Consider the following 22,738-nt stretch of genomic DNA (forward strand, 5'->3'; position numbering starts at 1 on the left):
TGTTGCACAAGAACCAAACATAGCACAGATATCACACATATGTCATTTTGAAGAGAAACCCTGAAAGTTCTTTTTCATGTATACCACCACAGCATACTTTGGTGATTTGCCAATAGCACCAGTCATAAATATGGCAAGTTCAGGTGCGGAGAGAACTTTCTGTGTGTTGGAGTTCAACAAAAAAAGTGTGTGCTACAGCTGTTCAATGGATGTTTAGAACAAAGTACGGTAAGAAACCACCAACAAGGAAGGCACAACAAATTTATTATGATGGGTTGCTTGTGCCCAGCACAGAGAAGCAGACATCCCAGTGTGAGTGAAGTGAATTTGGATTGCATACGAGAGACATTCATAAGGAGTCCAAAGAAATTGGTGCGTCGTGCATCCCATGAACTCGAAATGGCTCCACTGACTGTGGCAAGTCATGCGACAGAAGTTGTCTATGAAACCATTCAAATTGGAGCTAGGGTAGAAGGTCAATAACGACGACAAAGACAAGTGTTTTGAGTTTTGTTCACAGTTGCAACAATTGAATAAGGACGGGGATGGAATTTTGATCGCTTAAGTTTTAGCAATGAAGCCACTTTTGACACTAATGGGAAAGTGTACAGGCATAATTGTCGAATCTGGGGTACAAAGCATACACACGAATGCATTGAATTTGGGTGTGATTCGCTAAATGTAAATGTTTTTTTGTGCTTTGTCGTGTCGAAAACTGTACGGGCCATTCTTCTTCGCCAAGAGCATTGTCACTGGATATTCCTACTCGGATATGTTGCAGCAATGGCTGATGCCTCAGATGCAATTGGGCTCTCCGTTCATCTTTTAGCAGGATGGGGCTCCACCCCATTTTCATCGTGAAGTTTGTGGGTACCTGAATACGGAGCTGCCGCATCGATGAACTGGCCGTGCTACAGAAGGGAACAGCTGTTTCATGAAATGGCCTCCCTGATCACCAGATCTCACTCCGTGTGACTTTTTTTCTGTGGGGACACATTAAAGATCCGGTGTATGTATGGTCTCTACCACGTGATGTAGCAGAGCTCCGGGAGAGAATACGAGAAACAAATATCGCAATTGACGATGCCATGCTGGGACAGGTATGACACGAATTCGATTACTGTATTGATGTCTGCCGGGACACTCATGTTTCGCGTACTGAATGTTCGTAAAAAAAAAAAGATATGTACATCCTGTATAAATTATTTTCTAAGCCCCAAAATGTACTAGAATAAATAAAATGTTTATAAAACAATGTACCGCACAATGTACTTGCAGTGAGAAAGTCACAATTCCTGAACTCCATCGCCCGTGGCCTCTGGCCTGCCGAGGAGCACCACAGTCCTGAGTCCTCGGATAAATCACGAAAACCCACTGCATTATACCACACACAAACAGAGCCGGCCTGGGAGCAGATCGGCGAGACTAGATCCGATGGGCAGGGCTTGCACATTATTGGGAAACGATGGGCTTCAAATCGGCAGCCCCAATCCGTTAGAGAGACCCACAGAAACGGCCTGCGGTTTTGGCCCATCATGGAAGTCCATTCATGTGGCCAGCTTTACACAAGTCACTGACATTATGTTGACGAAATGAGATGGTGGTGATAAATCCATCAATTTGTGCAAATACTCTGAGAATTAATGCTAATGAAGATAGGTAGCAACTCACCGTAAAGATGATTGCTGAACCATGGACAGACACGTAGAAAAGACAATCACACTCTCATAACTAAATTTTCGGCCATAGCCTTTCTTAGAAAATAACACACACACACACACACACACACACACACACACACACACACAAAAAAATCACTCAGACACAACTCGTGCACATAAGACCGTTGTCTCCAGCCACTGGGTCAACAATCTCCAAGAATCATATCAAAACAAACCACCCCTCACGCCTCCCATCGGCAGCTACTAGGCTAGTGGCAAGAAGTGGTGGCAGCACTGACTGCAAGCTGAGGGGAGTGGTAGGAAGTGGAGAAGCAGTAAGAATGAGGGAGTAGGGAAGCGGTGCATGTATTAAGCTGCATCCAGCCAGCGACGATGCAGGAAATCCCAGTAAACAAACTGTTTCATCTACTGAGACAAAAAACAAGATTTCTCCAGGTTTTTTTTCCAAATTTCCCAGCAGGGCAGAAAAAAAGAGTGATACACGTAAGTATTCAAATCCACACACAAAGGTTACCTTGTGGTATGCTACAATTCTGCACAAGAGACCCTCACAATACATGAGAACTTCTCTATGCAACATGTAATTTATCCTAATTTCTCTTAATTTCATATTTTATTAATTCTGTAATTTTTTGTTTATAAATTTTATATTCAGCTTTCTGTAAACTAGGTACCACCTCATCCCACGAGCTTTGGCTCAAAGTCTCAAGATACGCGATAAAAAAAATAAATGTCAATCCCAAAACCTCACACGCCAATATAATGATCTGCATGCAATCATTCTGTTGATAATGGCACATTAAATTTGGAAAAAAAAACTGATGCCCTTGATAATTCAAAGCTGTCATTTAAAGTCACAATTGTGTGTATTATAGAACACTGTACAGGAAAGATGGAGTTGTAAATGTAGCTGTGTTTTAGTGAAAACGACGTTTTTTCAAATGATGGAGAACCAATGGAATACTTGTTGGTAACATCTGCTCTATACCATAAACCAGCACAGTACGGCACTTTATGAAGTTTAGTCAAAGGCCTGTTTTGTGAGATAATTTCTTTCTGGAAGTTGAATGCATTGCTTCCGTCACCAAAGCAGGCGTAAAAAAAAAAAAAAAAATTTGCATTCAGCCCCCTCACATCATTACATCATCAGTGCAAACCAGACGATATTTCTCGTGTAAATCTACACGGCTATCTGGCAGTTCACACTTAAGGATACAGGGCATTTTTCCAGCTCAATATTATATTTCTTTCAGGCACTGTTTATAATGTATATGTTTTAAGATTTTTTGTTGATATCAGGTAATAGAGCACACTTTCTAAACAAATTAGAAGTATTTTGAATATTTTTGAACCTGCTTAGAGTTATTTAAAAAAAGTAACAAGGAAATTCTTCCTCAAACTGAGGTACCATTTAATCCAATGTTATACATTTGAAGGAGACCAAATTTTTACCAGACATGCATGACATGGCTGAGATACTAGACCTATTTAATTCCACCTATTACGTATATTACAAGGATAAAAAAGTATCACATCTTACATTTTAATATTTATAATTTTTTCCAAATAAAAATGTTATTTTTTCTATGATTTAGCTGATTCTGCAATAAAGCTTAGGTCTACTACATAAGTATGGACTACCAAAAGTTACAGAAAAAATTAGAGCAATGCTTTATAAACTTTAGGAAATATTTGTACCTGAATTCTGAGGAAAACAACTAGCGGGAAATTGCGAATGAACATATGAGTCCAATTAAACTGTGCCTCAGAACATTCCTGAAGCATAGTCTACATCCTGCAGCCTTTCTTCATCTTCAAGCTTCCTCTTGGCATTCCTTTTAGCACTTCTTGCTTCTTTGGTAACTTGAAGAGCGAATCTTTCAGCTTCATGCACCCATTGTCTGTCACACAGAAGAAATTGATCTTTCATATTAGAGCCACATTTTATACCTAAATTTCTCAGGACTTCCTACCTTCCTATCACTCCGTCATTGAAACATAGCACACCATCTAGTACACCAACTTTTAATGTATTTAGTCCTACAAAAACATTCTTGAGTAATCTTTCCCGTATGGAATGGTTGAAACTTTCATTTGTTTTCTGAGTGCCCCCATGAAGACATTTACCGTATTTACTCGAATCTGAGCCGCACTTCTTTTCCGGTTTTTGTAATCCAAAATACAGCCTGCGGCTTAGAATCGAGTGCAAAGTAAGCGGAAGTTCTGGAAAATGTTGGTAGGTGCCGCCACAACTAACTTCTGCTGTCGAATATATGTAGCGCTACACAGGCATGCTTTGCAGGCACAAAGATAAATACTGGCGCCAAACCCTCTGCATGAGTGCATTAAAAAAAAAAAAAAAAAAAAAAAAAAAAAAAAAAAAAAGGGGGGGGGGGGTGGCAGACAAGTTTTTCCTCCGTCTTGAGTTTCGACCACTGCATTTTCATACATTATCCAACGAAGTAAATACAAATTCCGTATTGTGCACCTTTGAATGTAGCAGCATTTCAATGCACTACGAAAATCCGACTGGCAAGACTGTTTGGGATGTTTGTCAATATGGCCAACTTTACGTTCTGAATTTTTTCCTAACTGTGAGAAGAGATGGTTCCTTATAGGAACTTTTATGAATTGTGAATAGCATGCAGTATTCTCTTCACATAAGAATAATTAGAATATAAACATTTTGCCATGTATTCTTTCGTGTTTGCTGCTAACTCATTTAAATCCTGTCTGCCTAATAAACTACGAAACTAGAGTGAGACAACAGCAAACGCGGAAAAATATAGATATCATCCCATGTTTATATTTGTATTATTCTTATGCCTAATAGTGATACAGTCAGAAATGAAGCACGGCAATTGACTAGATTTTTAAATCTAAGATGACTAATTTCAGTGCAGAATGTAATGTACTAAAGAGGTGCCTGCAAAGATTTTCAAACGGAGAAAAATTTTCGCTAAACTCCCGTTCAGAATATCTTCTATCATACGCTGTCTATTATTTGGTTCTTGTTGATCATTCTCAAAGAAAGCAGGAGTGTAGGTAACAGCAAATAGCAGTCTCTTGCCATTGTTTCGCTAACGAAGTACGCGAAAGAGGAAGGGTACCCGTATAATACGGACGGAGCGCCTGACGCATAGCAATGGCTACCTGGTAAAGCTTAACTACTGAGCTTACGACTCGAACCAAACTACTGTAGCTGTATCGTCATTCATTTGACCTAAATTGTGTCTCATATTACAATGGACCAAGTTTGTTTCGATTTGGAGGTGCGGCCTAAAACTTTTCTCTCCCCTTGAATTTCAAGTCTCAAATTTCAGGTGCGGCTTAGATTCGGGAAAATTTTTTTTCCTGGATTTCGAGTCTCATTTTTCAGGTGCGTCTTAGATTCGAGTAAATGTGGTACTAAGCAAAACAGGGTCCACTCAGATCTCTAAAAATTGGTTTTATTTCATTCATAACAGGCTCAAGAAGATAATGCTTATGATATTTTGATAGTATATTTGACCACTTTCCTTTGCTTTTTGGTAACCACACCTAAGAATCTGCTCCTTTAGGGCAAAGTCCATGAACAGTGTGGTCATCTGTGGACAACTTATGAAAGTAGGTGGCCCATACAGCTTTCCTCATTGCTGTATCATCATTCAGAGGTGCATTTTGTCTAATGGCCAGTCCTTAATACCTCTGAAGGAGGTCTGTTTCAGTTTCTGTCAATCTGTCTCAGCAGACAGAGATTTTCAATCAGATAGCAATTTTCCTTTCATTTTTCTTCTTAGCTTCCTCAATCTAGCACCCATCCTCTTTTGCACATGTCCACAACACTCCAGTTTTGTTACGAAGCTATCACCATAAACATTGAACTCATTAATTTTATTGAAAGCTTTAGAGTACCCATCACCTAGGTACTTTGTATATCTAACGTTATAAACGGGCACTGACCTCTGAAATAATTTTAGAGCTCCATCACACTCCATACCTCTACTGTAACCATCATAATTATTATAACACTGATGTTCAATATGTCCTTCAGTGTTACTATGTCAGATGTGGCAATAATTAGATAAGCACTCAACATCAACAACTTTTCCATTCTCCACAGAAGTAGCACTTAAAACACCATTCAAGGAACGATGTCCTCGATGTTGCCATGTCCCATCAAGTGCAACAGCAATGTCCCTTGTTTCACTAATATTAACAGTTTTTTCTACTGCACATTTCATAGATGCTTTAGACACAACCGTCAAGGCACCTAAAAGTATTCTTATGTACTTGCTGAACCTACTGGGAGGAGGAAGGTCAATCAAATGACAAAACGTTTGTGCAGCCTTTTCTTCCTTTTTCTATTGCACGCATTGCGTACACTAACCTCAAATTCACATCATATGAATTATGCACAATGTTCAAAGTCATTTTCGAGGTAGATTTATTGCAGGATCTACACAGACCAACTAATTTTGACGCTAAATCCTTCCTGCTACTTTGTTGTTCAGTTATTTCCAGACAGCCTACACCATCACATTGTTTACATTTTTCCACTTCCTTTATCAAAGAAGATAAGATACCCACACCAACAACAACAAATCCACTACAAACAGCGTCATTTTTAACACAAAAATTTGAATCACCATGAGGCGTGCCATGTGCGAATTTCTTCACTGAAGAACTGACACATAGGTTACTTTCAACAGTGTGGCTTGTTTTGTTTGTGAACTGGTTACCACAGAATTTCCTTTTATTGAATTTCTTGATGTGTGGCACACTAAAAAATATGTATTTTCACAAATATATGTAGCGCTTGGGAAACAAACGTTTATTAACATGTGAACAAACTGCTTCAGAACACAAAAGTAAATACTTGCAAAGATAATCATTTACAGACGCTAGAAACCTGCGCTGTTACCAACATATACAATGTATCATACATATAATCGCTGGAAACAGAAAGAAAGTGCACAGTTCTTTTCAAAATAATACTGGTTTCTGTAACAGAAATAAAGGGGGCATGGCAGTATACAAGGTGCGAATGTAAAGTAATGACACTGATGTGAAAAAAAATGTTGCTTACAGTTTTAGTCAATTTTCGTGTTGTCTCCTTCAAAGTTCCCTTCTGATTGCACACACTTTTTTTAGCACTTCTGCCATTGATGGTAACATTTCTGGAACTCATCTTCTGTAATATCCTCCAAGACCTTCGTCACAGCTTTTGGGACATCTTGCGTTGTTTGAAAATGGTGTCCTTGACCGCCATTTTGATTCTTGGACAGAGAAAAAAGTTGCACGGAGCAATATTTGGTGAATAAGGTGGCTCTGGCAGTACCGAAATTTGTTTTGAGGTAAAAAATTACTGTACTGACAGAGCAGTATGGGATGGTGCATTATCGTGATGCAGAATCCAATTATCAGCAATGTTATTATTAGACAAACCGTTCCTCGATTGATGTGCAGTTCTCCTGTAATCATTTTCATGGATAACCTTCTATCAGATTTTATGAGTTCATGCACCCTGGCCAAGTTGACATCCGTCCGTGAGGTTGACAGTCGTCCACTGCAGTCTTCATCTTCAACATTTGTTCTGCCTTCACTAAACATTTTATGCCAATCAAAAACTTGAGCTTTTGACATAACCTCCTCTCCAAAAGCCTTCTTAAGCTTACCGTAAAAGTTGTCATCGCGTTTTCACTCAATTTAACGCAAAAAGAAATGGCATACTGTTGCGCAATATTATGCAGTTCCATTTCTGTGATGAGAGACACTAACACGTGTTAACTTATTACAGCACAACTAATGACTGAGCAGTTGCTTCAACATGCCGCTTGAACTAGAAGCGGCTTATAGACCAAGGTCACAGATATTGTGCCTACGCAAGCCTGCAGGGGTGCCACATCTTGCAAAGAAAATCAGTCTCATTACTTTATTGTCGCACCTCGTACATGACCGTAACTTTAAAATTTGGTATGTATAGGTCATTTTTCATTTCAAACCCTACAGTGTATATATCAATGTAATCAGGAAAGACTATAGAATTTAATAAAGTCATTTAAAAAATTTTGATTTTTCCACCATTTATAAGTATCCTGTATCCTTAAGTGTTCGGCAGAGGATGCATCGAAAAGCCTTCAGACTATTTCTGTAACATTCCACTCTTCAACAGCTTCTGTGGGAGCTCTGATTTCTCTTACTTTATCACGATAATAATTTCTCCTTATGTAGGTGGGTGCCAACAAAATATTTTGCCATTCAGAGGAAATTTCCTGAAAACATCTCATCATAACAAAAAACACCTTTGTTTTAATGACTGTCACCCCAACTTGTATATCATGTCAGGGTATATGCGGACAAGGAAAAAAAATTCCCGGATTTCTCAGTCAAAAATACACTTTCCCCCAAGTGAAAACATACTTTTTCCCTGTTAACTGACGGTATATTTTCTCTTGGAACTGTATAACTTATAAGTCCTTTGATTATGGTTTTATACACGGGCGTAGAATTTCCTGGCGCTTTAGGAAAAAAAAAACACGCATTTTGGAAAGATCTTTGATGTGCAGCAACATGTATGCTGCATATTTTTGTATTAGGAAAGTATAAACTCGAATTCCACCAAACACCGCATGTTACTTTCCAAAGCATTGAAATTGAGATTGGGATGCGCTTTTGTAAGTTAGTCATAGCTCATTTCATGCGATTTCGCCAGCCGATCACAGCAGGTATTCAGAGCTTAGGACACGTGATGTAGTCAACCAACAGCAACATCACTGTTAAGTAGCGCGAACACACAAACAGAAAAAGTTAATGGCTCAAATTAATGTAAATAGTGTTGCTAAACGAAACGCAAAGCCTTCACATATAATATTGGTCTATCAGATTAATACGCTGCAAGAGAAGCTAAGCTTTCTCATAAAATGTTGGTCTTTTATGCGCGTATTACAATTTAAGATGTATCACACAAAGGTGCCAGTAAAATTTTTAATAACGACATAAATGTCTGATCTTCCAGGCTCAAAATTCATCTAAATGGCTCATCATCAAAGAGTTGATTTTTAAATGAGAGTCAAACACTTTGTGATTTAAGAAATTCATCGTACATTATCTCACATAGTTCTGGTGTAACTGTTAGAATGGTACTTTGATGGTAACGATTTTCAACACACCATTCGAAATATTTTCCCACGACCTGTTAGAAATAGGTTCGTTTCTGCAGTTGCCAGAGAGCGCCAGATGACAGGCGTCACCGCGCAAGCGCAGCTACGATGTCGTAGGGAGCCCGCATGTTCGTACGTGTGAAACATTAAAAGATCTTACATTATGTAAGAAACAAGACATCAGAGGATACTCCAAGAGAATTGGAATTTCATGACCCATACTAAAATGTTCACATTTAAAGTGCAAATTTGTATGTCCAGAATCCCACGACCTGTTATTAAGCTTTTCTATGTGGTTTTTGGGATGTAAATTTTCTTGGAGTACCAGTACTGTCCTGTCTCATGTTTGGTTCTTTATTACGGCGTAATGCCAAATGTGCTAGAAGTTGAAAATGTGCACTTGAAATGCAGCAAACACAGTGTCTCAAATATATTGTCTGCCTTAGTGGAAAAGATTAATGAAAGAAAATTTCTTTGGCAAACCAACAAAAATAACTTCATTGTTCTAAAAGGCAATTAACGCTTGACTGTCAGAAAGATGGAAATAAAATAAAATCTGCAACTAATAACACAGTTTAGCCTTCCATTATTATGTGAATGTATTTTAATTCACTTGATAGCTCCCGGCCACAGAAATCTGTTTTGTCTTCATTTGATGTGGGAGCAGTAAATAAAGAGGAAACAGCAAAAACACTAAATGTAAAAATGGGTCACGTGTAGACTACCCACTTCCCAACTGTAATTCAGACTGTTCTGCGCAGCAGTCCCGGATCTAGGGGGAAAAAGGGATGGGTATACACTCACACACACACACACATATCCATCCACACATATACAGACACAAGCAGACATATTTAAAGACCTATTTTGTGGGGGTGTTGTGAGGGTGACATGGTATTAGAAGGTGGAAAGTGTAACATGAGGTTGAAATGAAAATGAAAGATAAAAATATATGGGGAGAGATAAAGGTGAACTAGAAAGCAACTGGAAATCTGGTATGAAAAAAGGCGAAAAAGTGTTGGTTAAGTTGATCCTGTGGTGAACTTGGGTTGGTAGACAGCGATGTGCATAAAGGTTACGTGGTTGTGTTGCCGCTAAAACACGTTAAAGGACGGAGAAATTCGGGAAAATTTCGAAAAAACGTGTAATATGTCTGCTTGTGTCTGTATATGTGTGGATGGATGTGTGTGTGTGTGCGCGCGCGAGTGTATACCCATCCTTTTTTCCCCCTAAGGTAAGTCTTGCCGCTCCCAGGATTGGAATGACTCCTTACCCTCTCCCTTAAAACCCACATCCTTTCGTCTTTCCCTCTTTCCTGATGAAGCAACAGTTTGTTGCGAAAGCTTGAATTTTGTGTGTATGTTTGTGTGTCTGTCGACCTGCCAGCACTTTCATTTAGTAAGTCACATCATCTTTGTTTTTTTTATATATATACACACACACAAAAATATGTTCATTTTGTAGTGCACATCTTTCTGAAGGGTCTGATGCATGCAACATGTGTGTTTGAGGAAATGTAAGACATGTCATAAGTGTGCCAAAGTGCAGTGTCTCGTCTCCTCACACAGCATTCTCCTATCGCACGTCACTGTACTTCGCTCTGTGGAATTGAAATGTGTATATTTTGATATTTTGTAATGGATGCCATCAAACCATATTCAGGACAGTGGAAATTAAAATGTCCTGTGGTGCCTCTCCTGTTTACAGTTGGCCGGTTTGACATTCTGTCCCTCTTTTTTTTAAAAAAAAGAACTCTTCAGAAAATGTGCACTCTTTGTTCCCTATCAGCTAACAACTTGCTGCTTTGTGTGACATAAAATTAAATATAGGATATATAAACCCAGTAAAGACATGAGACAAGCAAGACAATACATGTTTCTTCAATCCTTAGCTCCTAGAATTTTTTACCCTCTATAATCTTGGTACAGCTTTACATGGAGTGCTTTCCTTCTGTGAAAGAATCTATTACCTCATCAAAGTTCGTCAAACATTTTGCTACACGAAAAGTCGAAATGTCGTTGTCTAATACTGAAAAAGCTGCTAATACAAATAGGACCCAAGACTGGTGTTGTTTCCCGATCTGATTACACCTATTTTGTCACTGTCTGCTAGATAAAACAAAATAGGCCTTTCTAATACTACAACAATTGTAATACACACGAAATAAATGAGACTGTTTTGGCACAAACGGTCTGTTTTGTAAGGACAGAAAATAATTCACAAAGTACCAATATCAAATGCCTATTAGGCCAACTACAAGCAAAGAGCTTTACGTTAGGAAATAGTTTCACACTTCATTCATACACTCCAGTTCCTCAAGCACGAGATCGAAAAGTAGTAGTATGAAATTTTTATACGAACTTGGAATCGTCATATTGTTCCATAATTTGTGTGATGCCCCCATTTCTTCACCTTCATCATTCTAACAAACAGTCTTGTTATCGCTAATTCTGTAACTATTCCTGCCAATGCCAAAGCTTATTTGCAGGTTAACTTCATTAACTCTACCAGAATCACCGGTTTAGCTATCCCGTGATTATTCTCCGGTTAGGCGTTGTTACATGGTCGTACAACACATTTTCCGTGCTTCTTCCAGAACAGAACTTAAAGTAGCTGCTAGCTGGGGACTGTACAACTCGCCCTTACTAGTATAGCGATCTGCCCAAAAATTTTTTGTCAAAATTTCATTTTCTTGTATACACCGCAAAGGTAATACGTAATCATTCTTACGTGTTATTCGTTTATTTCCACTCCTGTAGTCTGAATCTATGGATTCCGCTAGTAATTACAACAACGCTCATCATTTGCAAACACAATCAACCACACAATCAGACAGCGGTTGGTATTCATCCGTTCAGCCTTACTTCGCTCAGCTCTGTCAGATTCCACTGACAGAGGAAACATGTACACTACGCACGCATTCACAAATCAACTTACGATTCATTCAAAATCAACTTAGAATGTGTTAAAAATGTTCAAAAACCGACAGGGATGAGTTTCAAAGTAATATGAATAATCGATAAACTAACGAACTAACGTGCGCTGGATGCGAGTCGCTTTGTGAAACAAGGTTTCCTCCCCCGCCCCCCCCCTGAAGAATATGAATTTCCACCCCCCCCCCCCCCCCCCAGATTTGGACCTCCTGCGCATGTATAAATCTGGCAGCTTGGGCGCTCCAGTAAAATTTTTCCCAGTAGCATCTAGCTGCTTGCTGCGACTGCTTACACAGCCAACAATTTCTGTAGCCAGAAGCGGGAGAAGGTACTACTCAACTGTGCATGCGCATGATCGAGCTCGTAACTGCTAAAATGAATTTAATGTAAACAGTTGTGACGTCACGCTCAGCGGAGGCAATTTGCTGTTACGAAGCATTGCACAGTCTTCCTAAAGCCTTTGACACATTTTACTGTTGGCGGACACTTGTATGAGCACTGTTTTGTTGCTGTATATGGTGCATTTCCCTTGAAATTTAAGTTTTATTTTCGTTTTTTCTCTTGTTCATGTTTTATTGCTGCAGTATTGAGACACAGTAATATCCTTTGTTAGAGTATCGGTTCTTACCAATCAAAATTACAAAAATTTAACTGAAAACAAAAACAATGAAAAATTTCCCGGGTTTTTCCCCGGATCTTCCGGGTCGTATACACCCTGCATGTCCATGGCGCACTCCCCCTTCTTAGCTATAAAACAACATAAGTTGCTCTTCTTTGAATGCTTTTTTATGTCCTCTGTCAACACTATCTGGCAAAGATACCATAGCACACAGGGCCATAACTGTAGTTCAACAGTGTTTCAGTGAAAATCTTTTGTGCGTTTTCAGTTGTATCGCCATCCACCATCTCACTTCCAATTTAACAGTAAACACTGAAACACTATGTTATGCAGATAACAACCAACCTTAGGCTACAATTCCCCATTGCAAGTCACCGACATCAGAAGAAAAATTCAACTGAGAAAATTGAAAAATGATGCTAACGACTGTCTCTCAAATAATAATGTATCACAAAGTTGACCAAATATTAGTTTACCAGTTACTGACCACTAATTTGCTCGGTTCTTTGCCATCAGGACCCTCTGGACCAAAGACACGTGTTAGAACATACTTAAATGTTCCTTCTGGGTCGATATCCACATCAGGAACAGCGGCAAGCTTCTCTGCTGCTGTCATTAGTGTCCTGTTAAACAGATGTTAAAATTATTCCAGAAATATTTATATACAACAGGTGAGAGAAGAATAGTGCTGCAGTCACAATGTAAACAATACAATTCTGCATCTAGGATTTATACTGGAAACAACGTTTCCTTCAGAGAAATAATGATCTAATATTTGGATTTTTAAACGTGTGCCTATTAAGTAAATACAAGCATTCCGTGGAAGATCGTACACCATCCAAACCATAAAACTATCAATTAATTGTATCCAAAGGGAAACATACTTGAGAAAGCCATAAAATTACAAAGAGAGACAACTGCATTCTCGTAGAAAGAATTCGCTGGGTGAATTCCTTCATGTTTGGTGGACTCAAAAATATTTTTTAAAAACATTTATTGGTTATCGTTTAGAAAGAGCAGCCATTTTTGTTTCAGGCTTTCTTACACTTTTATAAGCGTCTGTGGTTTTTTAAATTATTCAGTAATGGATTGCCCCAGACCTTTCATATAAGAGGTATTTATTTCAGCAGACACTGGACTATAAATTAAAACCATGATCACCCTGCTGAATGTATTAGGGAATACACTTTTAATGTCTCAAAGTTGTTGGTTGTAAATTTAAAAAACCCATTTTTAATACTATCTTTCCAAAGAGTAGTTTCTTAGCCTTAATACATTTTGTGGTATTACACTACTCAGTACAGACACCTTTTTTTTTTTTTAGAGAAACAATTATGACAAGCTTATACTTAGAAACACTTTAAAAACAAATCTTTTGAATTTTTTCATTCTTTGGTCTGCAAATCTTTGTTAATGGACCAGATATAAATCTGAAAATTACACATTTAATAGACCTTTATGATATCAAACTTCTGTATAAATTTCAACCTTGAGATTCCATGGACAAAAAAAATTTCAAATATGAGTCAAAAATATGTTTCTTACTGTTTGCAATATCTGGGCTGATGGAAACAGTGTATAAATTACATAATTTAAAAATATCTAGGATAACTCTTCAAAAAATGAGACAATTCATTACATTATCCCGTTCTCAACTTGTTTGTTTTTGCTACATTGTTTATTGAACAACAGAGATATTTCTTCACTCATGTTGGGCACAGAGTTAAATGTTCGCCTAGTCACAGTCATAAATTCCAGGGGAGAAGACAACTCCTTTAATGCATTTTTAACGGGCCTCTCGTGTTGATCCTTTTCAAATTTTTTAAATGGGGTTCTTGGTGCTGGTAAAATGTAACATCCACATCTTGGTTTTGACGAGCAATGTTACCAACTTTGGCAATCCACCACTGTTCGTCATAGACACAAGCCACTATGTCCTTACTTTGAAGTGTCAGTGGTACAAGTTTTCCACAGTGATGACATTCACTATCAGAGGATGTTGATGTGAACTTACAGTTGAGCAAGTTGTATGACTGAGGTATAAAACAATGAAAAGATCGGGTGCCTTTAATCTTCTGACAAGTTTTGAATCTTTCCTCCAAGACATTGGCATAGAGTTCTCATATTTCCTCACATTTAATGAAACATACGTAATCCCTTTTACCTATTCTTTAAAGAATTTGAACATTTCTTGACGTGTCCAGATTTGGTTCTCATAGGTCCGTTGCAGACTAGCTTTTGTGACAGCTCGCTTTGTTGTACCCTTTATGCCATCACACTCATTCTTCCCAGGACATGATGCAAAAAAGTGCTATTCTGCACCGAGCCAACAGTCTTTTTTTCTTTGAGAAAGGAGATATTAATATTTGTTTGCTTTTATATTGGCCTGCAGCACCATCAGAGAAGTTCATCAGTTTGTTTATGGAACTGTCGTGCTGTTTTACGTAGTTTGTTAACTGCAGGTGAAAAGCATGCACTGCTGTAGCTTTGTGCTCAAAGTAATCATTTGCAACACAAAAACTATGACTCTAGTCTATCTGGATCTTTATAACAGAACACAAATGGACAAACTGTGGCCTGTTTGTTTACCCAGTGGCGCCCTTGTATTTCACTTGAACACCAAAGGAATAGTTTTCAGAAAAGTCAGCAAGAACTATACATTCATCAACTGCCAAGGTTTGCTTTTGCCCTTCAGAAATTTATCCTGACTTTGGCAATTAAATGACACACTATTGAGTTTTCAAGGTTAGTAACCAACACTTAAAAAAACTATTCTCGTTATTTTGAGACTCCATTGTTCAACTGCACACTTCAAGGGCTCATTATTAACTAAGTGTGAGTGAACAGATGTTGGTGGAAGGGGGATGACAACACACAGATTTGTACAGGCTTGTCTACATCTACATGGATACTCTGCAAATCACATTTAAGTGCCTAGCAGAGGGTTCATCGAACCACCTTCGCAGTTCTCTATTATTCCAATCTCGTATAGAGCGCAGAAAGAAGGAACACCTATATCTTTCCATTCGAGCTCTGATTTCCCTTATTCTATTGTGGTGATCGTTTCTCCCTATGTAGGTCAGTGTCAACAAAATATTTTCACATTCAGAGGAGAAAGTTGGTGATTGGAATTTTATGAGAAGATTCTGTTGCAACAAAAAATGCCTTCCTTTTAATGATGTCCAGCCCAAATCCATTATCATTTCTGTGACACTCTCTCTCATATTTCGCAATAATACAAAATGTGCTGCCCTTCTTTGAACTTTTTCAATGTACTTCTGTCAGTCCTATGTGGCAAGGATCCCACACCGCGCAACAGAATTCTAAAAGAGGACGGACAAGCGTAGTGTAGGCAATCTCCTTAGTACTGCCAATAAATTGCAGTCTTTGGTTAGCCTTCCCCACAATATTTTCTGTTTGTTACTTCCAATTTAAGTTTGATATCATGAAGATCCATTAAGTGTGTAATTTTCAGACTTTTATCTGCTCTCCTTACAAAGATATTGTAGGTCAAAGAACGAAAAAATTCAAAAAATCAATTTTTTAAAATAGTGTACATTTTGTGTAAGCTTCTCACTATAAGAAGTAGTTATACTGTATAGTGTAATAGCACAATAAATATTAAGGCTGAGAAATTACTCTTACTTTGGAAAAATACAATTAGGATTGATAAAAAATCTACTCACCAAGTGGCAGCAGAACTCGCACATAAAAGACGGAAGAGGGGTGAAGGAAGAGAACTGGAGAGGTCTAGGAAAATTGGTAGATATCGGGAAAGTCACCCAGAACAGCGGGTCAGAGGAGACTTACCGTAAGTAATGTCTTTCCTTCTCATCCCGTACGGTAAGTCTCCTCTGACCCGCGGTTCTGGGTGACTTAACCAATATCTACCCCTTTTCCTAGACCTCTCCAGTCTTTCTCCTTCACTCGATTACTTCCCCTTCCACCCTTCTGCCTGAAGAAGGAGCCACTGGCTCCAAAAGCTTGCCAATTACAGCTGTCTTTTATGTATGTGTTCTGCCGCTGCTTGATGAGTAGAATTTTTATCTATCCAATTAAATAGTTTAAAGAATACGCTTTTTTAGCTTGCAATCAACAAGTTTGAGCCATTAAAAGTAGGGCCTATATTAAGGAATACATTCAGCATGGTTATCATGGTTTTTAATTTATAGTCCAGTTAATGATTCTTCAACTCAGTACTGAATAATTTAAAAAAAAAAAAAAAAAGAAAAGAAAAGAAAAGAAAAAAAAAAGAAAAACAGATGCCTGTAAAAGCAAAAAATAGCCACTGTTTCTAAATGTTGAGAATAAAATTTTTTAAAAAATGTCTTTAAACCCATTAAACATTCGGGAATTCATCCAGCAAATATCAATTTTTTTCTGAAATGACCGAGCGATTAGTTAGTTTTTTCCCTGGCCCACTAGTCCTAGCTTACATAACAGAAATTTTGATTTTTATCAATACCAACCGTCTGCTTTCACCTATCACATAATCAAAATGCTGGACATAAATCACTCATCAAAATCAGCCACACACTGCAACGACAATTTTATCTATTCTCATAACGAAACAATCATAGGCTCCCCCACTTGCATTTAAAAATAATGCAGAAGCAATATAAATATGGAAAAAAATGACATACTGTTTTAGAGATAAGGGATCTAAAATTCTTTTATATATTTTTTGACATAATCTCACAAGCATTTCACAACGCTGTATCCAATTTTGACAAGCCAGCTAGCGCCTTTAGGGTAAAGGCACATACTGGTTTCCATTCTGTTCTCAACAACATTGAACACAACAGAAACTAATCTCTGTCTACCGTCAGCTTCAGCATATGCCTTTCGTCTGAAGACTACCACTGACTGGTTGAAACTAATTACGGCATTGTGAAACGACCCATGTGTTTGTGTGGAAGTTTTGTGCATGGATATCACACACACCACATCATCAGTAGCATGCTACCAGTCAAAGGCAGTGTCAGTAGATCCAATCAAACCTTCGGAACTCGGCATTAGGGAAGCATCCGATTTAATCCATCTGCTTTGACCCATGACGTCATCCATATGACAGAAACGCCTACGTCCAGAGTATACAAAATGTCGTCAATATTGTCACTATGTACACATGCCAACAAACCTGCAGGAAAATAGAAACAGTGAAAGTAATCTTACTTCAATGATAAAATGAAACTACAGAACAACCGCGGGAAATAGGGGGTCTAGGGCAAGGACAACCTAATTTTAACAATACAAAACATCACATCACATCACATCACCCCTAAAAAAGTCTCAACCTACGACATAATGCTACAGCCACAAAGCCAGCAGGAATCATACAGTTCACTCGACCTATATAGCTCAAACCAAGCCCACAATACCAAAAAACCAACATCTGCAATAACAAAAATGGCACTTACGCAGTTTAGGGGGTACATGCGCTGATCATGAGAAAAATACCTATTTTTGAAGCAAATATATTTCTGAAGATATGAGCATATATATGCGCGGAATACCAAAAAAGTACTTATTTTCATATGGAGGTGGGGGAAAAAAAAGATTAACTGTCTGCTTTCACCAGCTTATTCATGTTGCTATGCCAATATGCTGCAGACACTTTAATATATTTCTTCACAGAGTTCTTTAGCCATAGGTAATGCTTACAGTTTCATACATCCTAACCATGATAGCTATTGTTGGCTTTGCATATTGTTGCATATGGTATATGTCCCTGTTGCTCACAGTTATGCGTCTTGATCAGTGCGCCCAACAACCTATATTTTTCTGTTGAGGCTGTCCGTTTTGAAGTATCGTATATTACTGCGTGTGCCAAAATGGCGAGAAATTTTCCAGATTTGAGCGACTTTGTAATGGAAGATTTATACCATGTTATGGAGAACACCCGAAGCTCAATACAATGGGCTAGGCAACAAGATCTTATGAAGAACGATATGGTGTGTGAAAATGGGTATTGTGTTGGATACAACGAGATGAAGCTGGAGAAAACTACAGGGAAAGATGGCGAAATTTGGAGCTGCTCCATTGGCAGGGACTGTAGAAAGAAATGTTCAATCAGGAAAATGTCATTTTTTGCTGGCAGTCATTTAGACATTTCTAAAATTTTGCAACTGTCTTACATGTGGGTTTTCGAACTCAATAGGCAAAAGTTTTTAATGAGGGAGCTCAAAATTGGCAGTGAGCACACTGTGGTCGATTGGTGCCAATTTTGTAGAGATATCTGCCATGAATATTTCTTAATTGAGCCAATAGTTTTGGGCGGCCCTAGCCATACTGTTGAAATAGACGAGAGCTGCTTCGTCAGCACCATCGAAGTCATAGGTGCGAGAGCAATGGGTCTTTGGTGGTTATGACGTTGAGACAAAGCAAAGCTTTATGGTTGCTGTGCCACAACGTGATGCTACCCATTTGCTGCCAATTTTGCAACAGTATGTTTTGCTACTGGAACCACAGCAGTTTCTGATTTGTGGCAACTTACAACACCATAGGTAACTTGGGCTACAATAATCTGGCTGTTAATCATTCGCTTTATTTTCTCGATCCCTTTACAAACGCAACCACAAATCACATGAAGTCAGTCTGGCAAAAAGCTAAAGAAAAAAATCCTATAAGGCCTTTCAGAACTCACCGTGCTATGCTGAATAACTACCTGGCGGAATTTCTCTGGCGTCAATGTTTTGGGAAAATCCATTCCACAATTTTGTTATTAATTCCACCTTTCTTGAAGAGAGAGAGAGAGAGGAAAAAAAAAAAAATTAAATTCCGTGCATACATATGCAATATGTCATTTTTGATACAAAAAAAATTTTGAGACAGTTAACTGATTTTTTTTTTGCATCCAAATGAAAAATAAGTACTTTTTTGGTGAAGAGCGCGTCAGATATGACTGTAACACTCAAGTTTTGAAATAAAAAAATTTTTGGTATTCAGCGCATATATATGCTTATATCTTCAGAAACACGTGTTTCCTTCAAAAATAGGTACTTTTCTCGTGATCAGCGCATGTACTCCCTAGACTGCATAAGTGCCACGAAAAGCAGAATCAGATGTTTCCCTCGACCTATACAGCTGAAAGGAAGCCCAGATAGCAAGGAACCAATACAGCTGAAAGGAAGCCCAGATACCAAGGAACCAATAGCTACAACCCGAAGAGTGGAATCAGACATTTCCCTTGACCTATGTAGCTCAAATGCAGCTCTCAATACCTACCAGCAATAATAATAATAATAATAATAATAATAATGAAAACAATGTAAACTTCACACACCAACATAACAAAAAACACCACAAAAACCAAAACCTTCAACAACTCGAAAACGCAAAAACTTGTATATACACCAGATCAATTAAAACCAACCAAAGTACGATAAATGTAAAACAGACAGAACATCAGAATTACTACAGATTAAAACAAAAATAAAAGTTTATTACCAACAAAAGCATGCAACAAAATCACCTAGGTTGACCGCCGCTACACACACACACACACACACACACACACACACACACACAAAACTAATCAAACCTAACAAAATGCCACACACATAAATAACCATCACTGAAAAATGAAGATTTCCAAATCCACATTGCAGCACTGGCTACCCAGACTCAAATAAACCAATGTTACCATAGTGATAATGAACCCAATATCACATGTTAAACTCAACAAACACAAACCAATTCAAAAACACACACACACAACACCATTATCTCATGGGTCAAAGGAGACAGGTGGAACAGAACACTTCCAATGGCCCCTTAACTTAGTTCCTACCTCACGCAGACAGACAGGATGTGAGGACAAGAATGAATAGTTCTGAAAAATAAGATTAGTGTTTCACTTTTAAAAGTGTTAATCAGCAGTAGGGCCTCCTGGGATCTTGCTTCCTTGACTATCAGTAGTGACCAGCCATACTGTTTCTTTATAAAACAATTCCTTAATAACTTCATTGTTTAATATTTGGATTCTTGCACTGATATCACCTCACGTGTAAGGTTGTTCCCCCTATTGTTATCTAGACAACGAACTTCAACTCTAAGACATGATATCACGGTACATAAAAAGATTTTTACATGTTAGTCTGAGAACGTGGACAGTGACTAAGAAGGCATACCCTAAAATTGCACTTACTTTAAGTTTTCAAAATGTCACAACCCCTTTCTTCTGTCATTTACCACTCTTTAACCTCTGGCAACAATCTGTTAATATAAAAACTGCACTGTTTTTAGAGTTCATGTTAAACCACAGACCTCTCTATAACTGACTGGTTGGAGAAAGGCAAGACAAAGAACTGGTTATGAACTGTTGTGTCCAAATCAATCTTTGAAATGCCAACAACAGGATTAGTTAAGAATGTGATACCAAGCTTATGAACGACAACACCCTTAACGTGGTGGAGATATAAGACACAGAACTGATCAACTGCTCACATAACTAATAACACGAAAACATTAGCGAAATAAAATGCTAGAGACTAACAGGATCTCTGTGAGAAAAGGTAGTTTTGGGCCCATGATGTTCTTTCTATTAGTCCTTCAAATATATTAAAAACTTGAAAATACCAGACCACAATTCGAAAATGGAGCCTCACATAGGTACTTAAATGTATCTATGGAATGACCTACCTTAAATGTATCTGTGGAATGACCTACCAACCCAACTTATCCTAGATATATGTTTACACTAGTCTACAGATCAGCCTGTCAATGTAAATGAACACATATATACATCTTGTATGCCACAAGCATTCCCCCAGTCGAACACCATCTCCAGTAGGCCTAGACTTAAAGTACACCTAGCAAACAATACAGTCTAAGCTACCAGCCACAAAAAATAAACTTCATATTATGATCAAAACACACACTCAAAGTATTTCACTGAAACAAACAAAATATCATAGATGCCATATGACATCACAGTTCATATAGACTACCTATGGCTCATGTTGTTCACTGGACTCCAAACACGTTTATTTTTTCACACACAAGCATTTATTGCTTAGTCCAGTTTCTTGAATAAGTATCATGAGGCTATCATGGTTAAGTTTGTCAAATTAACTCCCAAAAACATCTTTTTGATAGCAATATTCTTGAATACTGGTTGTTTCTCAGATTCCACACCCCCTTCAGAATACCAGCTTGGTGCTTTCTGGAGTTTAGATATTAGCTACACAGTCATAGTTACGCTACAATTAAAACAAAACTTATTCACAATTCCAATTACAATATCTACACATTTCATGTACCGGTATTCGTAAATACAGATCTTTACATACTTGGTTTAGGTGAAATAATGCCAATGCGTCACAATTATTTCGATGTGAGCAATGAAACTTCACGTAAAACATGACTGCGATACAATGCATAATAAAATAAATATACCGAGGTCTAGAAATAAGCATGATTACACATAAAAGGGATGATTAATACAGTTCAATATTAAAAAATCTGTATTCAACAAAACCGTAGTCCTACAGAACTGGAGGGGTGCGACGGTAATGGTTTTATTTTATCAGTGAAATTACATACCAGTACTGGATGTTACTAATGCTCCAAAACATCAGACAGTATATATAATAATGGTATGAGACAACGAAGGGAAGATTATTTTAGGGCGTATTTTCATCAATTTTGATATGTTATGACTCGTAATAGCCCTGGAGACGTCTTTTATAACAATCGAATAATTTGTAGCAGTACACCGATAAAAATAACTGCTTGCAACTAGCAAGTAATCGCGCAACGCGCAACCAAACTTCGAACACACAAATAACTTCTTAACCCGATACGATAACATGACAATGGACACCATACGCATACTCAAAATAACAAACCTAGATAAACACAGCACTGGATTTCGTACGCCTCCAAACAAACTACTTTTCAGAGATTGTATTTTAATAAATGAAGACATACCGGAGCAGTGGATTTTAATAATACCGACAACCAAAGACAACAAAGCAACAGAACTACGCACTAGAACAAGCCAGTTTATTTGATTAATTTAAAATGTGAAGGAAAAAGCAGAGTTGTTATTTGCTGACATGAATCCATGGCTTTTTAGATTAAAGTACTGACTTCGAAAGTGGGGGCATTTGATGACAGAATTAAAAATCATTATTGACAAAGCCAATCCAATCCAATAGAGACCGTAGATCTTACACTAATAACTAAATAAGAAATTTCCAGAAACTTACCTCCGCTTATAAAAATGTCCACAGTGTGCGTTAGAAAAATGTGTAGAAGAATGAAGCTCAAGGAGAAAATACGAATTGCTTTGGAAGTAAAGGATACTTATTATAAATGTCACTATCTTTATAGTAAATTTTGCATATGATTTTTACG

The 22,738-nt window shown here is 37.9% G+C and overlaps 1 protein-coding gene across 3 annotated transcripts in view; it reads right to left on the reverse strand.

Moving 5' to 3' along the window:
* The window catches only part of LOC124722106 (sex-regulated protein janus-A-like), a 40,811-nt gene extending 18,430 nt beyond the window's left edge, over positions 1-22,381 (reverse strand). For 2 of the 3 annotated variants that reach the window (XM_047247304.1, XM_047247303.1), the window contains exons 1-2: positions 22,228-22,381; positions 12,864-12,999 (exon numbers count right to left, since the gene is read on the reverse strand). In XM_047247304.1, coding sequence (XP_047103260.1) covers positions 12,864-12,999; positions 22,228-22,307 — 216 coding nt within the window. In that variant the 5' untranslated portion in view covers positions 22,308-22,381. Of the gene's footprint in view, positions 1-3,523; positions 3,584-12,863; positions 13,000-22,227 lie in introns of those variants that run through there. The other variant, XM_047247305.1, reaches the window with a different exon arrangement.
* Positions 22,382-22,738: the final 357 nt, after the last annotated feature.

This window comes from Schistocerca piceifrons, chromosome X (assembly GCF_021461385.2).
Source record: "Schistocerca piceifrons isolate TAMUIC-IGC-003096 chromosome X, iqSchPice1.1, whole genome shotgun sequence".
NCBI classification, from domain to species: Eukaryota; Metazoa; Arthropoda; class Insecta; order Orthoptera; family Acrididae; genus Schistocerca; species Schistocerca piceifrons.